General features: G+C 41.2%; 1 protein-coding gene across 1 annotated transcript in view; it reads left to right on the top strand.

Moving 5' to 3' along the window:
* The first annotated feature begins 391 nt into the window (after positions 1 to 391).
* PIK3R1 (phosphoinositide-3-kinase regulatory subunit 1) overlaps positions 392 to 19,878 on the top strand; it is a 54,590-nt gene continuing 35,103 nt past the window's right edge. Inside the window, exons 1-2 of the mRNA XM_032206600.1 lie at positions 392 to 500; positions 4,684 to 5,446. Of these exons, the coding sequence (XP_032062491.1) occupies positions 5,113 to 5,446 (334 nt within the window). The 5' untranslated portion in view covers positions 392 to 500; positions 4,684 to 5,112. The remainder of the gene's footprint in view (positions 501 to 4,683; positions 5,447 to 19,878) is intronic.

Below are 19,878 nucleotides of genomic sequence, written 5' to 3' on the forward strand. Positions count from 1 at the left end.
GCCGCCACCCCCGCCCATTCGCCTCTGCCCTCGCCAGGCCGGGGCTGCCGGGCGCTTGGCAAGGTCGCCGGGCCCCCGACGGCTCGGGGCGGCCGCAGGTTGGCGAGCGGCGGGCAGCGCAGAGCGGGAGGAGACCCTCGAGGGCGACACCCCGAGCCCCTCGGCGAGCCCCAGCCGGGCGGCAGCGGCTCCCGGGGCCCGGCGGGCGGCGGCGAGGCAGCGGCACCGCCCCTCGGCCGCCGTCAGGCAGGGGGCGGCCGCCGGGCGGCTCGAAGGCGGAGCGGAGGCAGCGGCGGCGGCGGGCAGCGCGCAGCCCGGCACTGGGTCGGCGAGCGCGGCCGGGGGAAGCGGGGAGCGGCTCGGCTCGGCTCGGCACGGGACGGGACGGGACGGGACGGAGCAGACGGGCTGCGGAGGAGCGGAGCGACGCGGCGGCGGCTGCCCCGGAGAAGGGAGGGAGGCGCCGCCGCCGCTGTTGCTGCTTCTGCTGCTGCTGCGAGGTAAAGCGGAGCGGGGTGCCGCCGCCTCGCCCGCCGCCTGCCCCCCCGCCCCGTGTGGCCGTGCGGGCGGCGCCGAGCCCCGGCGGTGGCGGTGGCGGCGGCGGAGCTGCTCCCGGCGGCGGGGCCCGGCCCGGCGCTTCCTGCTTGGGCTCCGCCGGCGGTGCCGGGGCGCGGGGTGAGGCCGGCAGGCGGCGGGGCTGCCCCCCGGCGGGGCGCTGCCGGCGCTCTCCCGGGGCGGCTCCGTCCCCGAGCCGCGAGCGGGGCCGTAGCTGGAGCCCCCCCGCTCGCCTGGCCGTGCAGCCCCTGTGAGGGGTTGGGAGCGGGACGTGCGCTGTGTTGCGGCCGAGGAAACGCGCTTCTTGCTTCGGGCTTGCTGAGTTCAGAGAGCCCACGGGCTTAGAAACTCCCTCTCTAAGGCTGGAAGTTGTATAAGGGCTTAAACAATGAAGCGTTAGGCATACTGATACCGCGGACCTCGCTGTCCTGCAGAGCATCGCGCGCCCGGGTGGTGCTCGCCCCTCGGGTTGTCGCCTCTCGGAGCACGGCAACATCGCAGTGGAGGGGCAGCCGAGGCTGGAGTTGCAGAGTTACAGGTGTGCGGACACCTAGCGGGGAGAGCAGCCCGCCGGCCAGCCGGCTCCCCCTCTGGCACGCAGGTTCCCGTTGCTTCAGTGCCGCCCCGACGTGCGGTACCTGAACTTCCAAATCGCCAAACCCCACGGTACCTGTGCGAGGGGAGTTACTGGAAATCTTTGGAGTAAGCGTTAGAGGGATCACAAGTGCGAGAGAGAGGTGACAATACAAAAAGCTGCGGTTATTAAATTCACTAATTAAAGAAAATCTTCACTGTCTGATCCAGGGGTGCAGGACTGGTAACACCCACAAATGCCCCTCTGGTTGGGCTGGCAGTGGCGTGGGTTCACTGAGTAGTAGCTGGTTTTCTTCTCAGTCCCCAAAGGAGTGCCAGTGGGGTTGAAGCCAGCCATCGTTCTTAACAGGGACAGAAAGAGGGGTAGAGGGGACACTTTCACGTCCCCTTCCTTTTCTACTTAAATTTACATGAACCTCTTGCAACTTTCTGGTGAATGTCAAAGTTCGTAGCTGCTGATATGAAACCATTCTGTTGAGAGACCAGAATTCTGCCTGAAGTTGGGAATCTTTCATTGGGATCAAGCTCTTAGACAGTAAATAAAAAACAAATGAGCATTTGATTCTCTTACAATGCTTCTTCCTCCTTTTCCATTCCACCCGCCAGCTGGAAATCCAGTAATGCATCATCTCAAATACAACAATGTTTCTTGCCTAAAGTGTTTGGTTTGTTTTTTCCCATCTACTTAAGATGTCTCCAAGCTATTTATTTTAAGAGTAATCAGCTTAAATCAGTTTGACTCAAAATGTCTGAGGGTAGAGACCATGTTAGTCCACTTGGAGTAAAGGGAGTCTGTTTATACAGAATCTTAACAGAGCAGAAAATGAAGAACTATCAAAGAGGGCTGTTTGGAGACACTGCAGTGTTACCAGGCTGCTATGGAGAAAATACAACTTGCTCATCCATGTGCCTTAGGGCTGTCTGCAAGGTTCGCAGGGTCTGAGCCACACTCCATCCCCAGACTTGAGAGGTATTGAGAATATAAAAAGGTACGTGCACAGTAGGTCAGTCAGGAGACAGATGTGGGGGACACTGTACCAAGAGTGGTGCCGGGCACTTTGTACACACCAGTGCTGCAGCTCTGCGTCCCGGGGAGGATGGGTTTTGGGAAGCTTTGCTGCCAACACTGCATTGAGTTGTTCTAGCATGCAACTAAATTGCACCTTTTGTTCTCTCCGATCTAGGTTTTGAGTTATTTTTAAAGATATGCTTCAAAACTGTCACAGACATTTTCTTACAGCATGACAAATTCTGCATTGTCAGATCAAGTGAAAGATGTACAAGTATTCATCTTAAATATCTGGCCATAAAGTTGCTATGATACATTTGATAATAAAAAATCAGAGGACTAGGTCAAGTCAGTTAAATTATGCAGTGTTTAGAAGACTTATTTGGTTAACAGCCAAAATGCCTGTAGGCAGTAGGAGTAAAATGAGTAGTTGTAGCAGAGCACTTGTTGAACCTTTCTTAAAAAGAATAAATATTTCGGAATATTTAATGTAGTAGAAGTGGTAATTTTCTAGCAGGTTTTGCTGTGCATTCTTGGTTTTGATTGGGAACATTTAGATTAGCCCCAACATTGAAATCCAAGGTGTGAAAGTGTCTTTTGTTTCCTTGCTCTATGAGAAGAACCCATGCTTTTGAAAAGACTTCTGTACAATTTAATTGATACTTGTGCTGTAGATTTGTCATCGTCCCCTGTCCTCCCTCCCCCCCTTTTTTTTTTCCTTTCAATTTAATGTCTGTGCACTTTCTTCTGATAGAAAAAGCGAAATAAATATCGGTGAAATTCTCTTTGTGTTAATTTTTGTTAAGTCTGTGATGCTTGGTAGTATGTGTGCTAAGGCACATAGTTTGGGTGTTCAGAAGTGGCTACAGAAATTTGTCATTAAAATTTTGGTGGTAGCTGGATGCCTAGTTCTTGTGGATAGATTGGAAAAATTTTTGAATAAATACATGTGTGTAGGCTTTTTTTTTTTTTTAATGAGAAGTCTAATTCAGACTCAGAATATTCTTTCCTACAGCAAAACTGGTTGCAGTGAATGATAAGGAAGTTCTTCAAGAACTTGCAAGACTTTCTTATGTCTTCTGTTACAAGAGATGTTGCGTAACAACCTGCAGGGAATTATATTTAGACCTGATGGACTGAAGAGGAGCCCCATACAAACTAGGGATCAGGCCATGCACTGAAAAGGGAAGCCCATATAAGTTCTTATAAGCGCTTTTTAGCTTTTTGAATAGCGCTTTTCCAGTGGCTTGATGATTGAGACATTAGAGAAAACGGTGTGGAAAATTGCTGTCAGAGGTTCACTATTCCAGCCCTGTCTTCTCTTGTCCCTTTACAGTGTGAAAGAGAGTGCTACTTAAAAAAAAATAAAATAAAAAAATCTGCCTTCTGTGGCATTAAGTATACAGTGTGCAGTTAATATTTTACCTACTGGTATTACGTAGCCCCCTCAGGTCTTTTATTCAGCTGCAGTTCAGGAGTTTCAATGCACTTTTGAATAGTTAGCACTTTCTGGTTCCCAGGGTGGTGTTTCGAGTTATGATTGGGCTTGACTTTTTAAGTAGATGAAAATGAGTAACAGTTGAAGTAATGTTTAGAAAACTTTCACTGTTCTATATGTCTTTAAACTACTGTTTTCTAAATTTAATTTTTTTTAATCATGTTTTCCCTTTATAGTCAGGCAACCTTGAGTCAAATGCTTAGGCCTGTAGTCTCTTGCCTGTAGTGTAATTTAAGCATACACCCTGATACCTTCCTCCTGCTAGCGCTGCTTAGGTGGTCTGGGTGTGCCCATTTCAGTTGCTGGTTGCTTTTTCAGTGTTTTACTGTAAACACATTAAATAACACCTGGATGGTGGGGGAGTGGAGAAGTGCCCCTTTTTTAAGAAGACAGGGATGGTACCCATCTAGCAAAGGCATTTCAGACATTTTGTTTCTCTCGCATGTTACAAAAAGACCCCTCCCTCCGATAGCTTTTGGGGATACAGTTTTTGAGTTGGAGGTTGTTGCATGGTTTCTACCTTGGCAGCAGGAGTTCGAGTACCCCAGCACCGGGTGCATCAGCACTAATTACAGCAAGCTCCACCTCTGTCCTGGCAGATCTTTTGTGGGCAGGGGTTGCGGCTGTGTGTCTTTGGGGAGATTACGAGTGAAACCTTCCTGCCAGGTTAGATACTGCTGTGGCAGGGATACCTCGAGGGTTTAGCCCTCTTGCTCTCAGAGCCTGCAGTAGCAATAAGCCACCAAGAAGGAAGCAGGCAGTATGAAGCAGCATGCCTCGTACTGCAGGGATGGAAATTTGGTTCAAGTCATTAGGCATATCCCTTATGAAATCGTGAACATTAGTTGACGGATTTGTGTGTGTGTGTGTGATGTTGCATTTTTTTTTGAGTGTTGTTCTGGGCTCTTTTGGTGGACACACAATCCCTGCCAGGGTTACAGAAAGCTTAAAACATGAGCAGAATCTTAAGTTTGCAAGCATCTAGAGAATTTGAAATGACTATACCAGTTTTCTCTTCTCTTCACAGGAAGAGCATGCATGCAGAGTTCCGTGGCAGAATATTTAAGGTACGTGTGCAGTCTATGGCAAGTTCATCAGAAGAAGGTGTAAGTGGCTGCAACAATCAGCTGAACTTGAGTATGGAGACCCAGAATTGCCAGCAAGCTGAGAAAAGGAACTAACTGGAAGAATTCTGCTAGACATAGAAGAAGTGGAACCCATTCTTCTGCAACAGACATTGACTTATAATAAATGCATGAATTAGAACCATCAGTAGTGAAATGGTAGATCCTGGTGCTTTTTGATTCTCTGGTGGATTTTATTACTTAGACATTGCTATTGACATTTTTATTATCACATTTAGTACATCTTGAATCTACCTGTACATAAAAATAACTGGACAATTGCATTTTGATACTGTTTAGTAACACTTTTGAATGTTAAACCATTTGCCAAGATGAGTGCTGAAGGATATCAATACAGAGCTTTATATGACTACAAGAAAGAGAGAGAAGAAGACATTGACTTGCACTTAGGAGATATATTAACTGTGAATAAAGGTACCTTACTAGCACTTGGATTCAGTGAAGGGGAAGAAGCCAAGCCTGATGAGATTGGTTGGTTAAATGGCTTTAATGAAACCACAGGGGAGAGGGGGGATTTCCCAGGAACTTACGTAGAGTACATTGGAAGAAAAAAAATATCTCCCCCAACTCCAAAGCCTCGTCCTCCTCGACCCCTTCCTGTCGCGCCAAGTCCTGCAAAAGCTGAAGCAGAGAGTGAGCAACAAGGTTAGTACTGTTCTCAGAAGGTGTGTGTGTGTGTGTTTGTCTTTCACATTTTTCAGATATTCTTGTTTCATTGCCTTATATGACTGTATGTATGTGTGTACAGCACGTGCTCATCAGGCTTTTTTAGTGCCTGCCTCATTTCAGTCAATGAAGAATTATGCGTGCTTTTAATACATAGCTCATATACTTTGTGATCTCATGTGCTTTGCCTCAGTTACTGGTTGCTGCAGTGCCTTACTGTAAGCTACATCTTACAGGTGTAAAGGTGTACTTAACATTCACAACTGCAAAGGCTTAAATGGAGAATGAGCAGTTACTGTTGATTTTATGTTTCCAAGAAGCTGATGGACATGTTTCCTTCAGTGGTTCATCAAACTCACTGCTAAGAAATTTCTTGGTGAATCTGGTGGTAAAAAATTGCACATCACTCTCTTGCCAACAGCAGAAGATTTGATAGGCACATGCTGTTTATGTACTTTGTCACAGAGGTTTTCATGTGGCATTAAAAGTAAGAGTAGGTATTTAAAAATGAACAATAGAGTGATGATAAAGAGAAATTCATATTTAATTTTGTCTGTTTCAGGGTAGGGCATGCAGTATTAAAATAGCACTTATACAAACAAAGGAAATATCTTCCTTTGTTTAAACATAAATTGCATTCTAACCTACATTTGCAGCAGTATGTTGGACAGAGCACAGACAGAACTTGATTAGAATTCTTATGCTAGTAGAAAAAAGACAACAGGAATTGGAAAAGCTGTAGATTTAAAAACAAAATGAAAAACCCCTCATCAGAGTGATTTGTCTGCATTATTGACTGATGCTGAGATATTAGAGTTTTACATACAAACAAGCCACATTTGGCTTAGAATGGATTTTACGTTGGCCTTTCACTTCTCAAAAATCTAGAGTGATTCATATTACTTCAACATTTAATGCTTTAAATTCTCGGTATTTCTAGCTATAGGAAATACAAGTGACAATGTGTGGCTTATTCTCACAGTGACACCATGGTCCTGAATAGTATCGTCACTACTTGCCTCAATAAAAACGTTTGCAACATCACCTGTTAAAATCTTGTATTTAGCTGTGTTGATAATCAACAGAGATAAGAGCAGAAATACAGAAAACTGTATGTGGCAACAAAGTAGAAACCTAGAAGAAGTGTTTCCATGTTGGTAGGGACTTAATAAGGAATAGACATGAACTGTTTAGCACAGCAATATCCTCAAACACTTGAGAATAGCTTGTAAGTCTATAATGCCTTCATTCTAACAATGGTGTATGTACACCCGGACAGGAGCTAGAAGGGTGTGTGGTGGCATTTTAGGTCATACTGTCCTCGAACCCTCAGCCTCTGGCCACACAAGTCTCACGGTTTCTTACTTGATTGCTTCAGAAAATGGGATATTTGCATTTGAAAGAAAACTTCTTTGATAATTCCCTGATTTAGATATTAGCATGTGCTGATCAGATAAGGTTTGCTTTCTCTCTTAACCCACCTGCTGAGGTGGTTGCCTCCATCACATGTAGCTGCAGGATAATCATTGCTGTATGGATAGACAGCTCAGCACAGCCAGGTCATTTGGAGAGGCAGAGGGTGGAAAGAAATTCTGATTTCTTCACATGTGCCTGCTGCAGTGAGGTAACCATCACCTGAGGCTTTGATGCATTCAATGCCTTGAACTTCCAGTAGTGCTTTGTAACTCACCTGGGCTCTGTGCTCATGCTTGCTTGGTGCTCCTGTTGTCACCTCCATGCTGTGAACTGGCCGAAGCACTGCAATGAGAAGTCCTGGTGTTAATCTCAATTTCTGAGCCTGCCTTGGGTTTGTGTTCATAACAGGTATTTCTAGAAGCTTTGGCTGCTGGGAGTTGCTCCCCTGTGAAACCCTGCTGCAGGTTTTGGGGAGCTCTGCTGAAATGTACCCTCTTCTGCTTCCATGGGATTAGACACTGCCCAAAGCCTCAGTGACTAGTTCTCTCCTAATCTGAATTTTATTGCCTTGAGAACAGAGCACTATTTACATGTGCTTGTTCTTAATATTTTGGGACTGTGGGGATTTGAAACAAGAAAATGTGCTAATTTAACTGGGAACCTTAACCTCAGATAAAGTCTGCATGCATGATCCTGCCATGTTCCAACATTTTTAAGAATGAGTTTACAACCATGTATTTTTCTAATTAATATATATATAAATTCCCATACCTTCTTTGAATTTAAGATTCTGAACTCCATGTAAATGGCTAGGCACACTTGCTAATACTTTAGCAGCAGGGATTAGACCTTCCTCAACAAGAAGTAGGGGAAACACAGAAATTTTAACTCAAGATGGCTCAAGAGATAGGTGTAATTATTTTTAAAATCATGTATTTAATTTTAAAGTCATTTAAAAGAAATTGGGAAAACTTATTTGAAGTGTCTTCACAGCTCTTTTTGTAGTAAAGAACTAAGGCAGAGAATGCTTCAAATATTAGAACAAATATGAAAAGCGCAGAGAGAGAATATTACTAAAAATAAATAAAGAAGGTAGAATTTTTAATTGAGCAAATTAATACAAAAAAATGATGTTTATGATGAAATCAGAGGTGCAGAAGGAATTGTAGTTCAGTTAAAGACAATAATAATAGATCAATGTACATCTGACATTCAGGGTGCTATGCTGTTTCTGCATATAAAATATGGTGCAGGGAATAGCGCAGTTAATATTGTCCGGCAGCCAATGTCATGGGCAGTGGGCCAAAAGATTCTTCCCAGGATGATACTTGTCTCTACACCCTGGGAGCGTATTTCAAATAAATTAATGCGTAGTATGAAACTTGCTTGACCAAATACAGTCAAGTTTATATTTTCAGTGCTTGATGATTTGAAACTGTTGTGTATCAAAATGACAAATTAATGGGGAACTGGAAACAGACTTCTTAAATGTATCTTAGTTATTTGTAATCTGTATACTTTTGTCAGTCTGTGAAGAGTCAATTCTGTACATACCTATGTGTGTATGTGGTGGATAAGAATATCAGAAACTGAACTGGAGATCTTAAGAATTTATATTTAATCGTGCAAGTTCTTTTAATTTTACCGAATGCATATATATTTTCAAAAGAAATTACTTTCTAATAATTTCATTAATCTTTAATACTTCAATATTTATTCTGAATGTTTTTTTCCCAGCCTTTTCAGGTGTGATCAGCTGCTCACCAGTGTTCAAATTCTTTTGTTGTAGATCAAACTTGCAATATTTACGCAAAATGCTGCCAGTGTTCACAGTGCTGCAAGCACTCAGATGCAAGTAACTGCAGGCACCTAAACAAGCATAGGCATTAATGTGGCTGGTAACATGGGCAGAGCTGTTCATCAGGCTTGTCTTATGCTGTCAGTCTCTATTATAAATAGAAAGATCTTTTAAATATTAGAAGCTAATTTGAAAGCAAATGAAACTACTGATGGTGTCAAATTCTGCTAAAACATTAACTTACTTATTCTAACACCTAGGTCAAATCTTTCTCCAGATTTTTATTTTATCAAGAACCCATTTAAATTGCTGGAACAAACTGATCAAACCAGAAGTCAGGATACTAGAAGGAAATTCTAGGACCATTGAATTTTTGTCTGCCTTCCCCTTAAGTTTGTCAATGAAGAGGTACATTTAGTCTGAGTTTGTTTTTGTTGGTGGGTTGGGTTTTTTTTTAATTGCATCTGAAAAGATATGAAAATAAGGGGGCCCAGGAAGTCTCTAGCACCTTTCAGTTTTAGGCTTGGTGCGGGTCAGAGCTACCAAAAGGCAGACTTAATTTGTGTGGTTGGTGTGAGGCTCTCGATTTTCTCCCTGGCTCCATCTCCCACCAAAGCAGGGTGAATGGCTGCCACTGGGAGGGGTCAAGGCACTTCAAGTGTGGAAACCCAGCACAGGGTCACCTTCACACCCTCCTCCAGAGCCCCTGAAGTTGATGTGACTGAGACTTGATACGACAAATTCTTCTTTTTGTCTTGAGGTTCTTTTCTTTCCCTTTTTTTTTTTTTTTTTTTTTTTTTTTTAAATGGCACCTCCATAGGGCTGATTTTTCTTACTTAGCCCCATTTCACAGAACAACTTTTGAAAACAAAAAATGCATAATTTGTTCCGAGTCCAGCTGAGTTTTCTGAACTTTTATTCAGGCTGATATGGCTGTGTACTTTGTTTCTTAGTGTTGCTTCTCTACCACATTTCTGAAAGCTGATTTTAAACAGACTTTGGTGTATAAAGCTTTGATTAATTGACCTAAATACTTTCAGATTTCACTTGGAGTGTTCAATTCTCACTTTTAAATGAAGGCCAGTTTGCAGAAGGCTAAAGAGAGCTTCATGTGAAGTTTTTCTATTTTGATGTTTTGGAGCTTCCTGTGACTTCCTGTGTAACTTAAAAGGGTTGTGTTTGCTGACACTTCATACCATTTGAGCTGTTTTAGAGCCTAAAAATAATCAGAAGCTCTTCCTCCTTATGATGAAACTATACCATAAATTTAAAACAAACAAACAAACAAAAAACCAGCAGCCCTCCTTACTTTTCTCCTTGAACAGATACTGATCAGTGACTTAGACAAAGATAATGACAGAACATTTGGAAACTCTTTCTTTCAAAGACCGGGTTATGCAATGTCTGACAAGGATCCAAACTGACAGAGAGCAGAAAACCGTTTGTGCACAGTTGAATTGAACATGCTGTAGAATTTGTTTCTGCATTTAATTTTGCTATAGAGCCAGCAGAGAGATTGAATTTCTGAAAATTATTTACATTTGTAAAGTAGGGGGACAATAGTAAGTGGAGCGCAGCAAACCTGGAGCCTCAGCTGGGAAGAGAAGAGTCATCTCTTCTGATTCAGGCACATGGAAAAAGGAAATTATGGGGTGAAGTGATGAGTCACTATCTCGTTTGGTAAATGTATTTGCCACTCAATCCAGAGCCCTTGGACTCAGCCTAAAAAGCTCAGTTAGAGAGCAAGCCTTTGTTTGGCTGCAGTCATCGGAATGCCCTATGGTCACAAACTTTCAAAGCCTGTTGATTTTCCACTTGCAGTGAGAAATGGGGCAAGTTCCTTCCAGAAAAATTCAGCAGCTTCTTTGTGGTCACGTTTCTCAGTATATGAGGCAAATTTCAAACTGCTAGATTGGTGCATCTCTGAAAACAGAGCTCTCGCCACCTGGTTTTACCACTAATGAAAACAAATATTTTGCAAGCTGTATTGAACTGAGACAAAGCTTTTTTTTTTTTTTTTTTTTTTTTTTTTTTCTTAGTGGTAAGAGCAGGGTGATAGTAAACAAAATAGTTTTTGTGAGCACCACAGTGAGCCCAGAGCTGGACTTAAAAACGCTAGTTAGTGTTCACATTGAGACCTGGGCAAGTTCATGGTTGATGCTTGGCCCCACCTGCTGGTAGAGGAGGAAGGAAGCAAGAGGAAGGAAGGAGCTTCACAACCACTGTCTTCCATGTTGTGTGGGAAAAAAAAATGTTTTATTTTACTTACCAATTGCTATTTCTGGAGAAAAATTATATTACTTGGGGCACACAGAAGCTCCTCATGTTCCTCGGGGATGACTTCAGATCTGAATAGGCTTGTGTGGCTGAAATGTCTTTTTTTTTTTTTTTTTTTTTTTTCTCCCCAGCTGTATCAATTACTTTAAAAATACTGCCTTTCCTCACATATTTTAAGAAACTGGAAGCAATACAGTACTATTTTGTTGCTATAAGAAATTCATCTGTTTTTTATTGCACTCATTTTGATACACCTTTCTATAGTTACAAAAGGGGCGTCTTGCTGAGTGATTCTGCTGGAATTTTTTACCTTCTATAATACAGATTGAGTATTTTAATACCTCTCGATGACTTGAATCTTCCTGGGGCAAGATACAAAACAAGGCAAAGGTGAAGTAGCCTACTCCTCTCAACTGGAATTATCTCAATCTGTTCTTTTAGCTGTGATCCAGGAACATCTGAAAAAAAAACACCACTGCTTAGGAAATAGTTCTTACTTAGTTTTGCATATGATAATATCAGTTTGTAAGTTTCAGCAACACATGCTGCTATATATTTGCCAAGAATGGATCATTCTGCACCCTGAGCAAACAGCCATGCCCACTTAAATAGTTGTGTGATGCCATATACACATCCAGATTTTCTTGTGTGAAAGAACACAGGTGTTGTAACTACAGCTGGCTGTGCACTCTTTCACATCTGTGTCTTGCTCCAAGGCTACTTTCCATGATGAACATCCGTGAAATCAATCTGAAGGCTACCATACAAAGAACTGCTTTATTTTAATAGCTAAGAATGATGAGGGGAATTACAGGATTTTAAAAAGGAATTCAACTGGAGAAGGATTTTAAGTCCTGAGAATAATTTGGTGAGACTCTTAAGTACTTAAGAGAACTTAAAGAGAAAATTGTTTTTTGTTTTTTTTTTGAAGCAGTAACTGTGGTTAAAACTTAATAACTTCTGTTCATGCTTTTAGCAAAGTATATGTCTAAAAACAATCCTACTTTTTATTTTCATCAGTGACAATATTTGTTTTTATTTTGTTTTTCTTTATGGTTAGGTATGTGTTTCTTTTTTGCACTTTGCTACAGAAATTTTCGCATTCTTTAACATTGCCTGGAGTCTCTTGGTAAAGCGTTTGCTGGTATAAATTTCTGTACTAACTTCACTGCTTTTTGTTCAGTCTTAATTGAATGCTGTATGCAACAGTCTAGGAGAGCAGCATTCAAACAGTATTCTTTATTTATTTTCTATTTTTTAAAAGGATTGCATAGTTTACATTTAAGACAACATGTGAAAATGATATTTAGGCTGATACCTTATTAGATAATAAAGATCCAAAATCAAAAGTCCCTAGGACAGTGTTTCCAAAGCATGCAACTACCATGCGCTAGGGGAAGATGTGATTGCGTATGGTTTGTACTCTTCAGAATATCTCTTAGGACTATCTTGTACTTCAAAACTACTGTGGCATGCTATGGCATGAAAAGTGGAAAAGGTCTTTAACAGTTCAGCTAGCAGTCGAACAATTTGCTTGTATAATTCACTGGATGCATTCATATGTGCTTGGCATCATTTGCTGGGCTAGAGCATTTCCCAGAGGCTAATGTCTGAGGTTGCTTTTTCAGTAGAGACCATGGATATCGAGGACAAGAAGGGAGATCTACCCATTTTAGGTCTAAACATGCAGGTTTCCATCCATGCTGGCAGGTCACTCAGTAGTGTCCAGGAGGGGAAGACATTCCTGTAGCAGGCAGACCTGCTGAAGGAAGGCAGATAGTTCTGTTCTGTGCCATTCAGCTCTGGCCAACAGAGGAGCAAGGCTTAAACTAGACTGATACTTTTTTTTTGAATTGTGTTACTCTATTCTGGAAGACCAGATGTGCATTTAACCCTTCCTACCATTTGATGTTTCCTTCTAAAAAAAACATGCATACTCAAAAATGTAAAGGTACTGCCGGATAGCCAGATATTTCAGTTGAGCACATCAGATTGATGTAGTTCATGAGCCTCTTCCTTGCTCCTTCTCTCCTGTAGGACTGAATACATCTGATGCAGCACGATCCAGCACTCCTGTGCTAGATGGGAAAGGAGGTAGTATAGTGCAAAGTGATCTCTGTAGTCCAAGGAGGAAACATACCTCCCAGGAGGCATGGCTGTATGAGTTCTTTATGTCTTGTTTACAAATATAACAGTGAAATTTATTTGCTAGGGTACAAGAGAGTGCTGTCACTGATTTCATCCTCAATCTCCTCATCCCACTTGGACAACATTTTGTAGGGGACTGATGAGCATGGAGGATTAGTCTTGGTGAAGGACATCTAAATAGTATCAAACAGGATAGACCCATGTTTCAAAGAGTATTATGCCTTCCTCTCAAAGTCTGTGTCAAGGGCAGGCCTTTTAGTTTGTGAAGTTACTATTTCATTTCCAAGCCTCTCTTCCTGAGCTGCTTTTGGCTGGAGGTAGACCAAAGCACTTTAATTAGGGAATTAATGAAAGAAACCACTAATTATACACAGTGATAGATAAGGTTGCACAGCTGTGTCTGGTTTCATTATCCTTCTACCCAGAAACATTCCAGAAATAAGCAGTTAAGGGCAAAGATTTGCAGTCCTTTTCCTACTTTCACATGGTGTGTAACACCATGATGACACATTCAAGTCCTCTGTTGCTAATTCTTAATTTTTAATGTGCTGCATTTGAATGGAGAAGTGAAAATGTCTGTTTTGCTTGCAGATGTAGCCACGAATTGTTTCCTCACCGTGATACAGCTGCTTGGTGCAGGTGAGGACTCACAGAGGCAATTGCAAAGCCGCCTGTGATTTCCTGCTTTCCTCCTACTTGATGGTGTATGCCTGAGGAGTCTCTAACCTGCCTTGGTCTGCAAAGAGCTGCAAGCCCTCAGGATATGGGTGGGATGCAGTGAGGTGTGCTCTGCTCCCATGGTCTGCTGGCTCCGTGAAGCACAGGTCCCAGAGCTGTCCGTGTGTGGGTGATATATAGCTCTTCTGTGATGGGCTGGTGCCATTTGGGAGCTCCACGGAAACATCAAGTTCTTGGCTTCGGATTTGGTTGCTCTGTGCCTCTGACTGTAACGCAGTCTTTCATTCTTTGTTTCACATTTATTGCATTATTTGCAATATACTCTTTCCCCTGAGAGAAACATCAGAAAAAGTCATCCCTTGACATTTTGAAATGAGTTATCTTGGGTACTTTGGAGTTGAATCTGTACAGATGTTTGAGTATAATGTAGACTATATTCTTGCCAGTCCAAATCTATTCAGTTGTTCCAAAGCCAGAATAACATAGTTGCTCGTTAGCCTACATAAGCAATTTTCTTATGGAAAGAAAGATTTAGGGAGGCCTTTTGTTCCAGTGTAAGCCAGTTCTGAGAACAAAGGTCCCCACAGTCTGGCCTGTTCAATAGAGAAAGTGTTAAGGAAGTCATATTCAAAACAGTCAGTAGCAAAACTTTCATATCAAATATCTGGGGATAAAGGACCTCTGTTCACTTAGTTAGGGGTCCTCAAGGGCACAGAGGTATGAATTCTCTTTGCTTTGCTGAATTTATAATTTATTACCGTTGGTTGAAAGATCAATGTGCATTCCCCACCACTTTCATGATTTTCTAACTTCCTCTTGGGTTCAGACTTAGTGCTGAAAACTCCAAGACCCTTTTGTTAGCCTGTCTAAGCTGCAGTCTTATATGTAAAATTAGAGATTTTCACAATCCCATAAGTATCAGGACACTTTTTTGTTTGTTTGTTTTGCTTTCTTATAGTAAGTCACAACTTTTAACAGTGTTTACTACAGGGCACCTAGCATGAAGTCCTGCTTCTTTCAGCTGTGCTCTGGCTTCTGGGAGGATTCTGACTGTCCAATAGAGGAACATTTGGCACTCATCTGTTGTACATAACTGACCACTGCTTGGGACTGTACTAGTCTCCTAGAGCTAGTGAAAAGTCCCTTCTGTCCCTGATACTAAACCTTGCACTGAAAAGGGTAGCACGTTGGGGTGCTTCCCCCCAGTGACTTAAGACACAGGACATTGAGTTGCATGTGCAGTTCAGCAAAAAAGGGGAAGACAGTTACCAACTGTTGTGCTTCTTCTCCAGATGTTTCCTCTAAGACAAATATCTAGGGTTTTATTATGACACAGAAAGAACACACCAATAGGATGAGAATGTTTTTTTATTTTTTTTTCTGTTCATTGTCTGTCTGATCTAAACACCCAGTCAATCAAATGCTGTGGTAGATTGTCTGGTAGTTTAGATGTAACATGCCCATGCTTGTTAATGAGAGCTGTTCTCTTCTAAGCAGAGTATTAAAGAGTTTTATTCAAAATCCCTTTGGATGCAAACTAAAAATGAGATTATTTTAAAGAACTGCTGTTCTTGTAAATATTATATTTTTTTATTTACTTAAAAGACTTGTTCTTACAAGAAGCAGCAGGCTCCTACTTTGCTTTCCTTTAAATTGGTGGCAAAACCAATTTTGACTTCAGAAGGCAGAGGGTCAGACCTACAGTCAGGATTTAGTAGCAGTGGGACAAATCCCACAGTTCTTTCTCTCATTTCTCTTGGACAAAATTCTCATTGCCTTTAGGGTTTGGAGTACAATTGCTATAATTATGCTAGCTCTGTTCTGCAGAAATTCTCTTTTCTCAGTATACCAAATTGCATATAATATGAACGTGCATGCAATACTACACAGTGAGCACTGCTGTAAAGAAGGACATTCTCTGACTGTACTTTCACGGATTTTGAAGAGATGGAACCGAAACACTACTATGATCATCTTGTCTGAGCTCCTCTACTAACACAGCGCATTGAATTTCACTAGTAGTTCCTGCATCAAGCTTGTAATTTCTAGATAATTTTAAGCATGCTCCTAACGTGTCCAGACTCCTCCCTTTAGTGCATACTTAATAGAGGTGATATTAGTTTAGATATTTACTTTTTATAATGGACATACTCTTTGTATGGACATACTCTTTGTATGTCCATTATAAAAAGAGTTGCAAATTTAGTAGTAAAAATGTCTTAATTTGGAGGGAGGACAGGGGATGGACACTTAGTAGTATTTGGTGATGACAGTGTAGAGATTTTTTTCACCCGGCTATCTTCTTCCGTTATATTCAGTCATCTTCCCTAATACAAGTGAAAAATTTGTTCCATGCTGCTTTGGCAAGGCTATTTTTTTCTCAGGGCTGCTTGTTTGGGTAACTAGTGTGACAGTAATGAGGGTTTCTTAAAAGCAAGAAAATGGTATGGTGACATTTTTAATTCAATATCCTGTTATTGTAACAAATTCTTACATTTAAAATAAATTCGGAGTTTTATTACCGTGGTGCATGTGCATGTATACAGTGAATTGCACACTGTATGAGGAGATCATTAAGATTGCAGAACTATGCATTTAAAACTTGTAATTACAGCTCATTAGAGTGTGTGAAGTCTGATGCAGTTTTTAATTGCATATCTCCTTGATCCCTTTTCCCTCTCATGCTTGCTCTGCTCATTTTAGAGGTCTTCACTGGAAGAGAATTGCTTCATTCTGGTTGTTAGTTTGTGGTCTTAAGCCCCCTTTTCTTCACAGTATTCTCCTCTCTAGATACAGATTTCTTCATTGCCTTGTGTGCTGATAATACCTTCAAAGAGCTTCACAGATACTAAGGCACCTTCAAGACACTGTTGTGAGTAAAAGTAGCATCATAATTCCTGTGAGGAATAAGGCAGCCCAAAAATAAGGAGGAATAAATAACTACCGTTTTAAGATATTTTAAGGTTTTAAGTGTAGTCTTCTCATAATAGGGAGTCATTGCAAGAAGCTGATTCTGGGGACAGAACTCAAATAAAATTTAGGTTAAATGTTCATTAAGGTAACTAAAACCAAGAACCAGAACTGTTTTAGGTTTGATAGTGTAAGGCTTAATTTGTCAAAAGGAACAAGTACCGTCTACTCGCTCCACTGCTGGCTTCAGCTGCCGAGTACTGGGAGTCTGAGAGGATTTCTTCAGAGCAATCAAATTTTACTGGCATACCTCTCCCTGCATCATCCAGCTTCACCAGCTGGAATCCAAGCATAAGCATCAAAAGCAAAAAAAATTACTAGAATGTGAGCGCTCACACTGAACAGATGTGGTGACATTTAGTGGTATCTCAATTTTTTCCTGATTCTGAGAATTTCTAGTTTCAAATTCTCAGCACTTCACTGTAAATGTAGAGCATGTTTTGTAACTGAAATATGTACATTAGAGCCTTGCACATTTTAAATACCTTTTGCTTTACATTTTTATGATGTATGTCCAGTAGTTTTGCTTTTTTTCATTGTATTGTAGTTGTGATTAATGGAAACAATGTAGGAATTTTTCCAAATTATGCCAAGAGTTGTATGGGAAATTATAGTACTTGAAAGCTAATACTACTTTTCTAATACGAGTCAATAACTTGAATACTTGAAAGATATTTTTGCTAACTTCGTTATTCTGCCATGCTGTAAACTGCGGCCTTATTTAATCAAGAAGCATGGCAATGCAACTTCATCCCAGTGTGACAAAGTTTTTTTCCTGGATAACTCTATTACTAGCAACATATATTAGATTTCTCTTGGGGAAATGCTAGTTTAGAAGGTGGAAATTAAGAGAGTGTCAATGCAGATGATAAATGAGCAATTCGGGAGGTAGGTAACATATTCTTGACTGGTTGTTCATTAATTCACCAGACACACAAAAGACATGGAAAGAGTGTTCTGCTGTGGAGGAATCTGTGATATGTTGTACAAGACCTCTATACCAAGATGAAAAAATTGAAAATACGCATATTTCATAGGAAGTTGCCTGCACATCCTTTATTCTTTCTTTTTTCATATCTCGCGTGCCTTGTAGATAGTGATATGTAATCTGCAGGCCATTACATTTGTATGTACAAACAAGACACAGGACTGTGAAGAACCACTCCATTTGATCTTTGAAAACCAAGGGTATATGAAAGCATGCTCCTATGAAAACCCCGTATTGCAAAAATCGTTTGTAGTGGGCTATAGAGGTATTTGACAGATTACGTGCAAGTACATACATGTGTGTTTCATTATTTGATTGCCTTAGGAGACTGGTGTTTAAGTTGGCAGATCTACTTATTAAAAGCAAAGCTTGTTGGTTGGCAGGATTACAGAATGCCAGAAGGAAAAAGGGACCAAATGCTGAGAGAGAAAGAGAAAACATGTAATATGCATAAAGCATGGTGAAGCTATAAAGCAAGCAGGAAAAGTAGACTTCAATGTGGTTCCAATTTGTTCTATTGGGCTCAAGTTGATAGCCATTCAGAAGTAAAAGCATGAAGTTCTCTCATTTTAGGACAAATGTAATATTTTAGGAAATCTAGAGTTTTCTGTCACGTTAAATGTGATTTGGTCAGCTGTTTGTGGCCTGTCAGAAATCTTTAGTCCACGCTTATCTTGTTTCAAATTAAAGAAGTGAAAAAATAATAATAATAAAGAAAGAAAAGAAAAAGGTAGCTTCCTTTACAAAGCCCAGTCAGATGATGGCATTAGTCGACATTTCAGCACCCAGGTGATTTGCTCTTAGTCTTGATAGGCTTGATGTATGGATACAGTATTGACTCTCAGTATATGTAAATTTGTGCCTGCAATTTTATGATACGTAACTTGCAGCTCTTTTGCAGGGGGGAAAAAAAAAAATCGTTACATAGCTCTTTGGAATCCTCCAGGGTTTTGGAAACAGAAACCTGGCAAGTTGAGTATATGTGCATCCAGAAGAGTCTACACCTATGGCTTCACACTTTCTCCCTCCAGTCAGGTCCCTTTGCAACCTCTGGCAGCACATATCAGAGTGCTTTGCATTATTTACTTAGTGCTTTGCATTATTTTTTCCCGACTGAATACCATGAGAATAACTAGTTGCTTTGCTTTGTCTCCTAAGACTTCCCAGTTTGAGAACAGTGTTTGAGATGTGGGAAGCTGACTGGTGGAAGGTTGACTGATGTACTGAAATGCAAGAAAAAGAGAAGCTGCAGGGCTGGCTCCCCTGAGAAATCAAGAAATATGCTGCTTAGAACAACAACAAAAAAAAAAAAGTGTTTCCCTTTAAACAAGACCTAGATTTAGATGATTGCTCAAACTGATCTCTCTTAAACAGGCTATTAATGGCACATTCATGGCACGTTTAGCATGAAATATTAGAACCCTCTGGGAGGTGACAGGCTCCTGTGAAGGGATTCTTAGTCCTGCAGGAATTACATACGTGGTGGTAGTAAGGCTTAGGTGAGTTACACCAGCTGTCTGCTGCACTTACTATTTTTGAGGAGCTTTGTCTTGTAGCTGCCTCTGTAAAGAAGATACCATGGCTGAGCTAATTATGATGCAAGTTTTTAGAGATGCATACCCAAGTTTGCAAGGGTAAAACTAGAAAGAGGAATAGGTAGAAAGATGCTTGTTCGGATGTAGCAGGCAAGTCGTGTGAAGTACCCTCAAAAACAGGGAGTCATAAGCCTGTTAAAAAAATCAGGTCAGTTTAAAATGTATGCATTCCTCTTCCTTCTGCTCTCGACAGGGAACTAGTTTTCTGGAAGGATTCTCCATCTGGGAATCAAGTGAGCCATCCTTTTGCTTATTGGCATGGCCCACATTTAAAAAAAAAAAAAATCATTGATATTCTTTCCTTTAAAAATGTAAAATAAAAAGGGGAAGATGTGTGTTTTTCTGTTTAGGGTCAAATAAAGGTAACTGGTTCTTTCTTTGGCAAGATGACGATGAAGGGATTCCTCTGGAGCACAGTAACAGAAACAGACGTGTAAGAGTTCCTTTTTATTTTTGTTACTTTTTTTTTGTTTCAACTTGGTAGGATAGCAGGAAAACAACCCAGGTATGCCTGGCCTTTTGGCAGAATGGTTCCCAGTCT

This window comes from Aythya fuligula, chromosome Z, assembly GCF_009819795.1.
Source record: "Aythya fuligula isolate bAytFul2 chromosome Z, bAytFul2.pri, whole genome shotgun sequence".
In the NCBI taxonomy this organism is placed as follows: Eukaryota; Metazoa; Chordata; class Aves; order Anseriformes; family Anatidae; genus Aythya; species Aythya fuligula.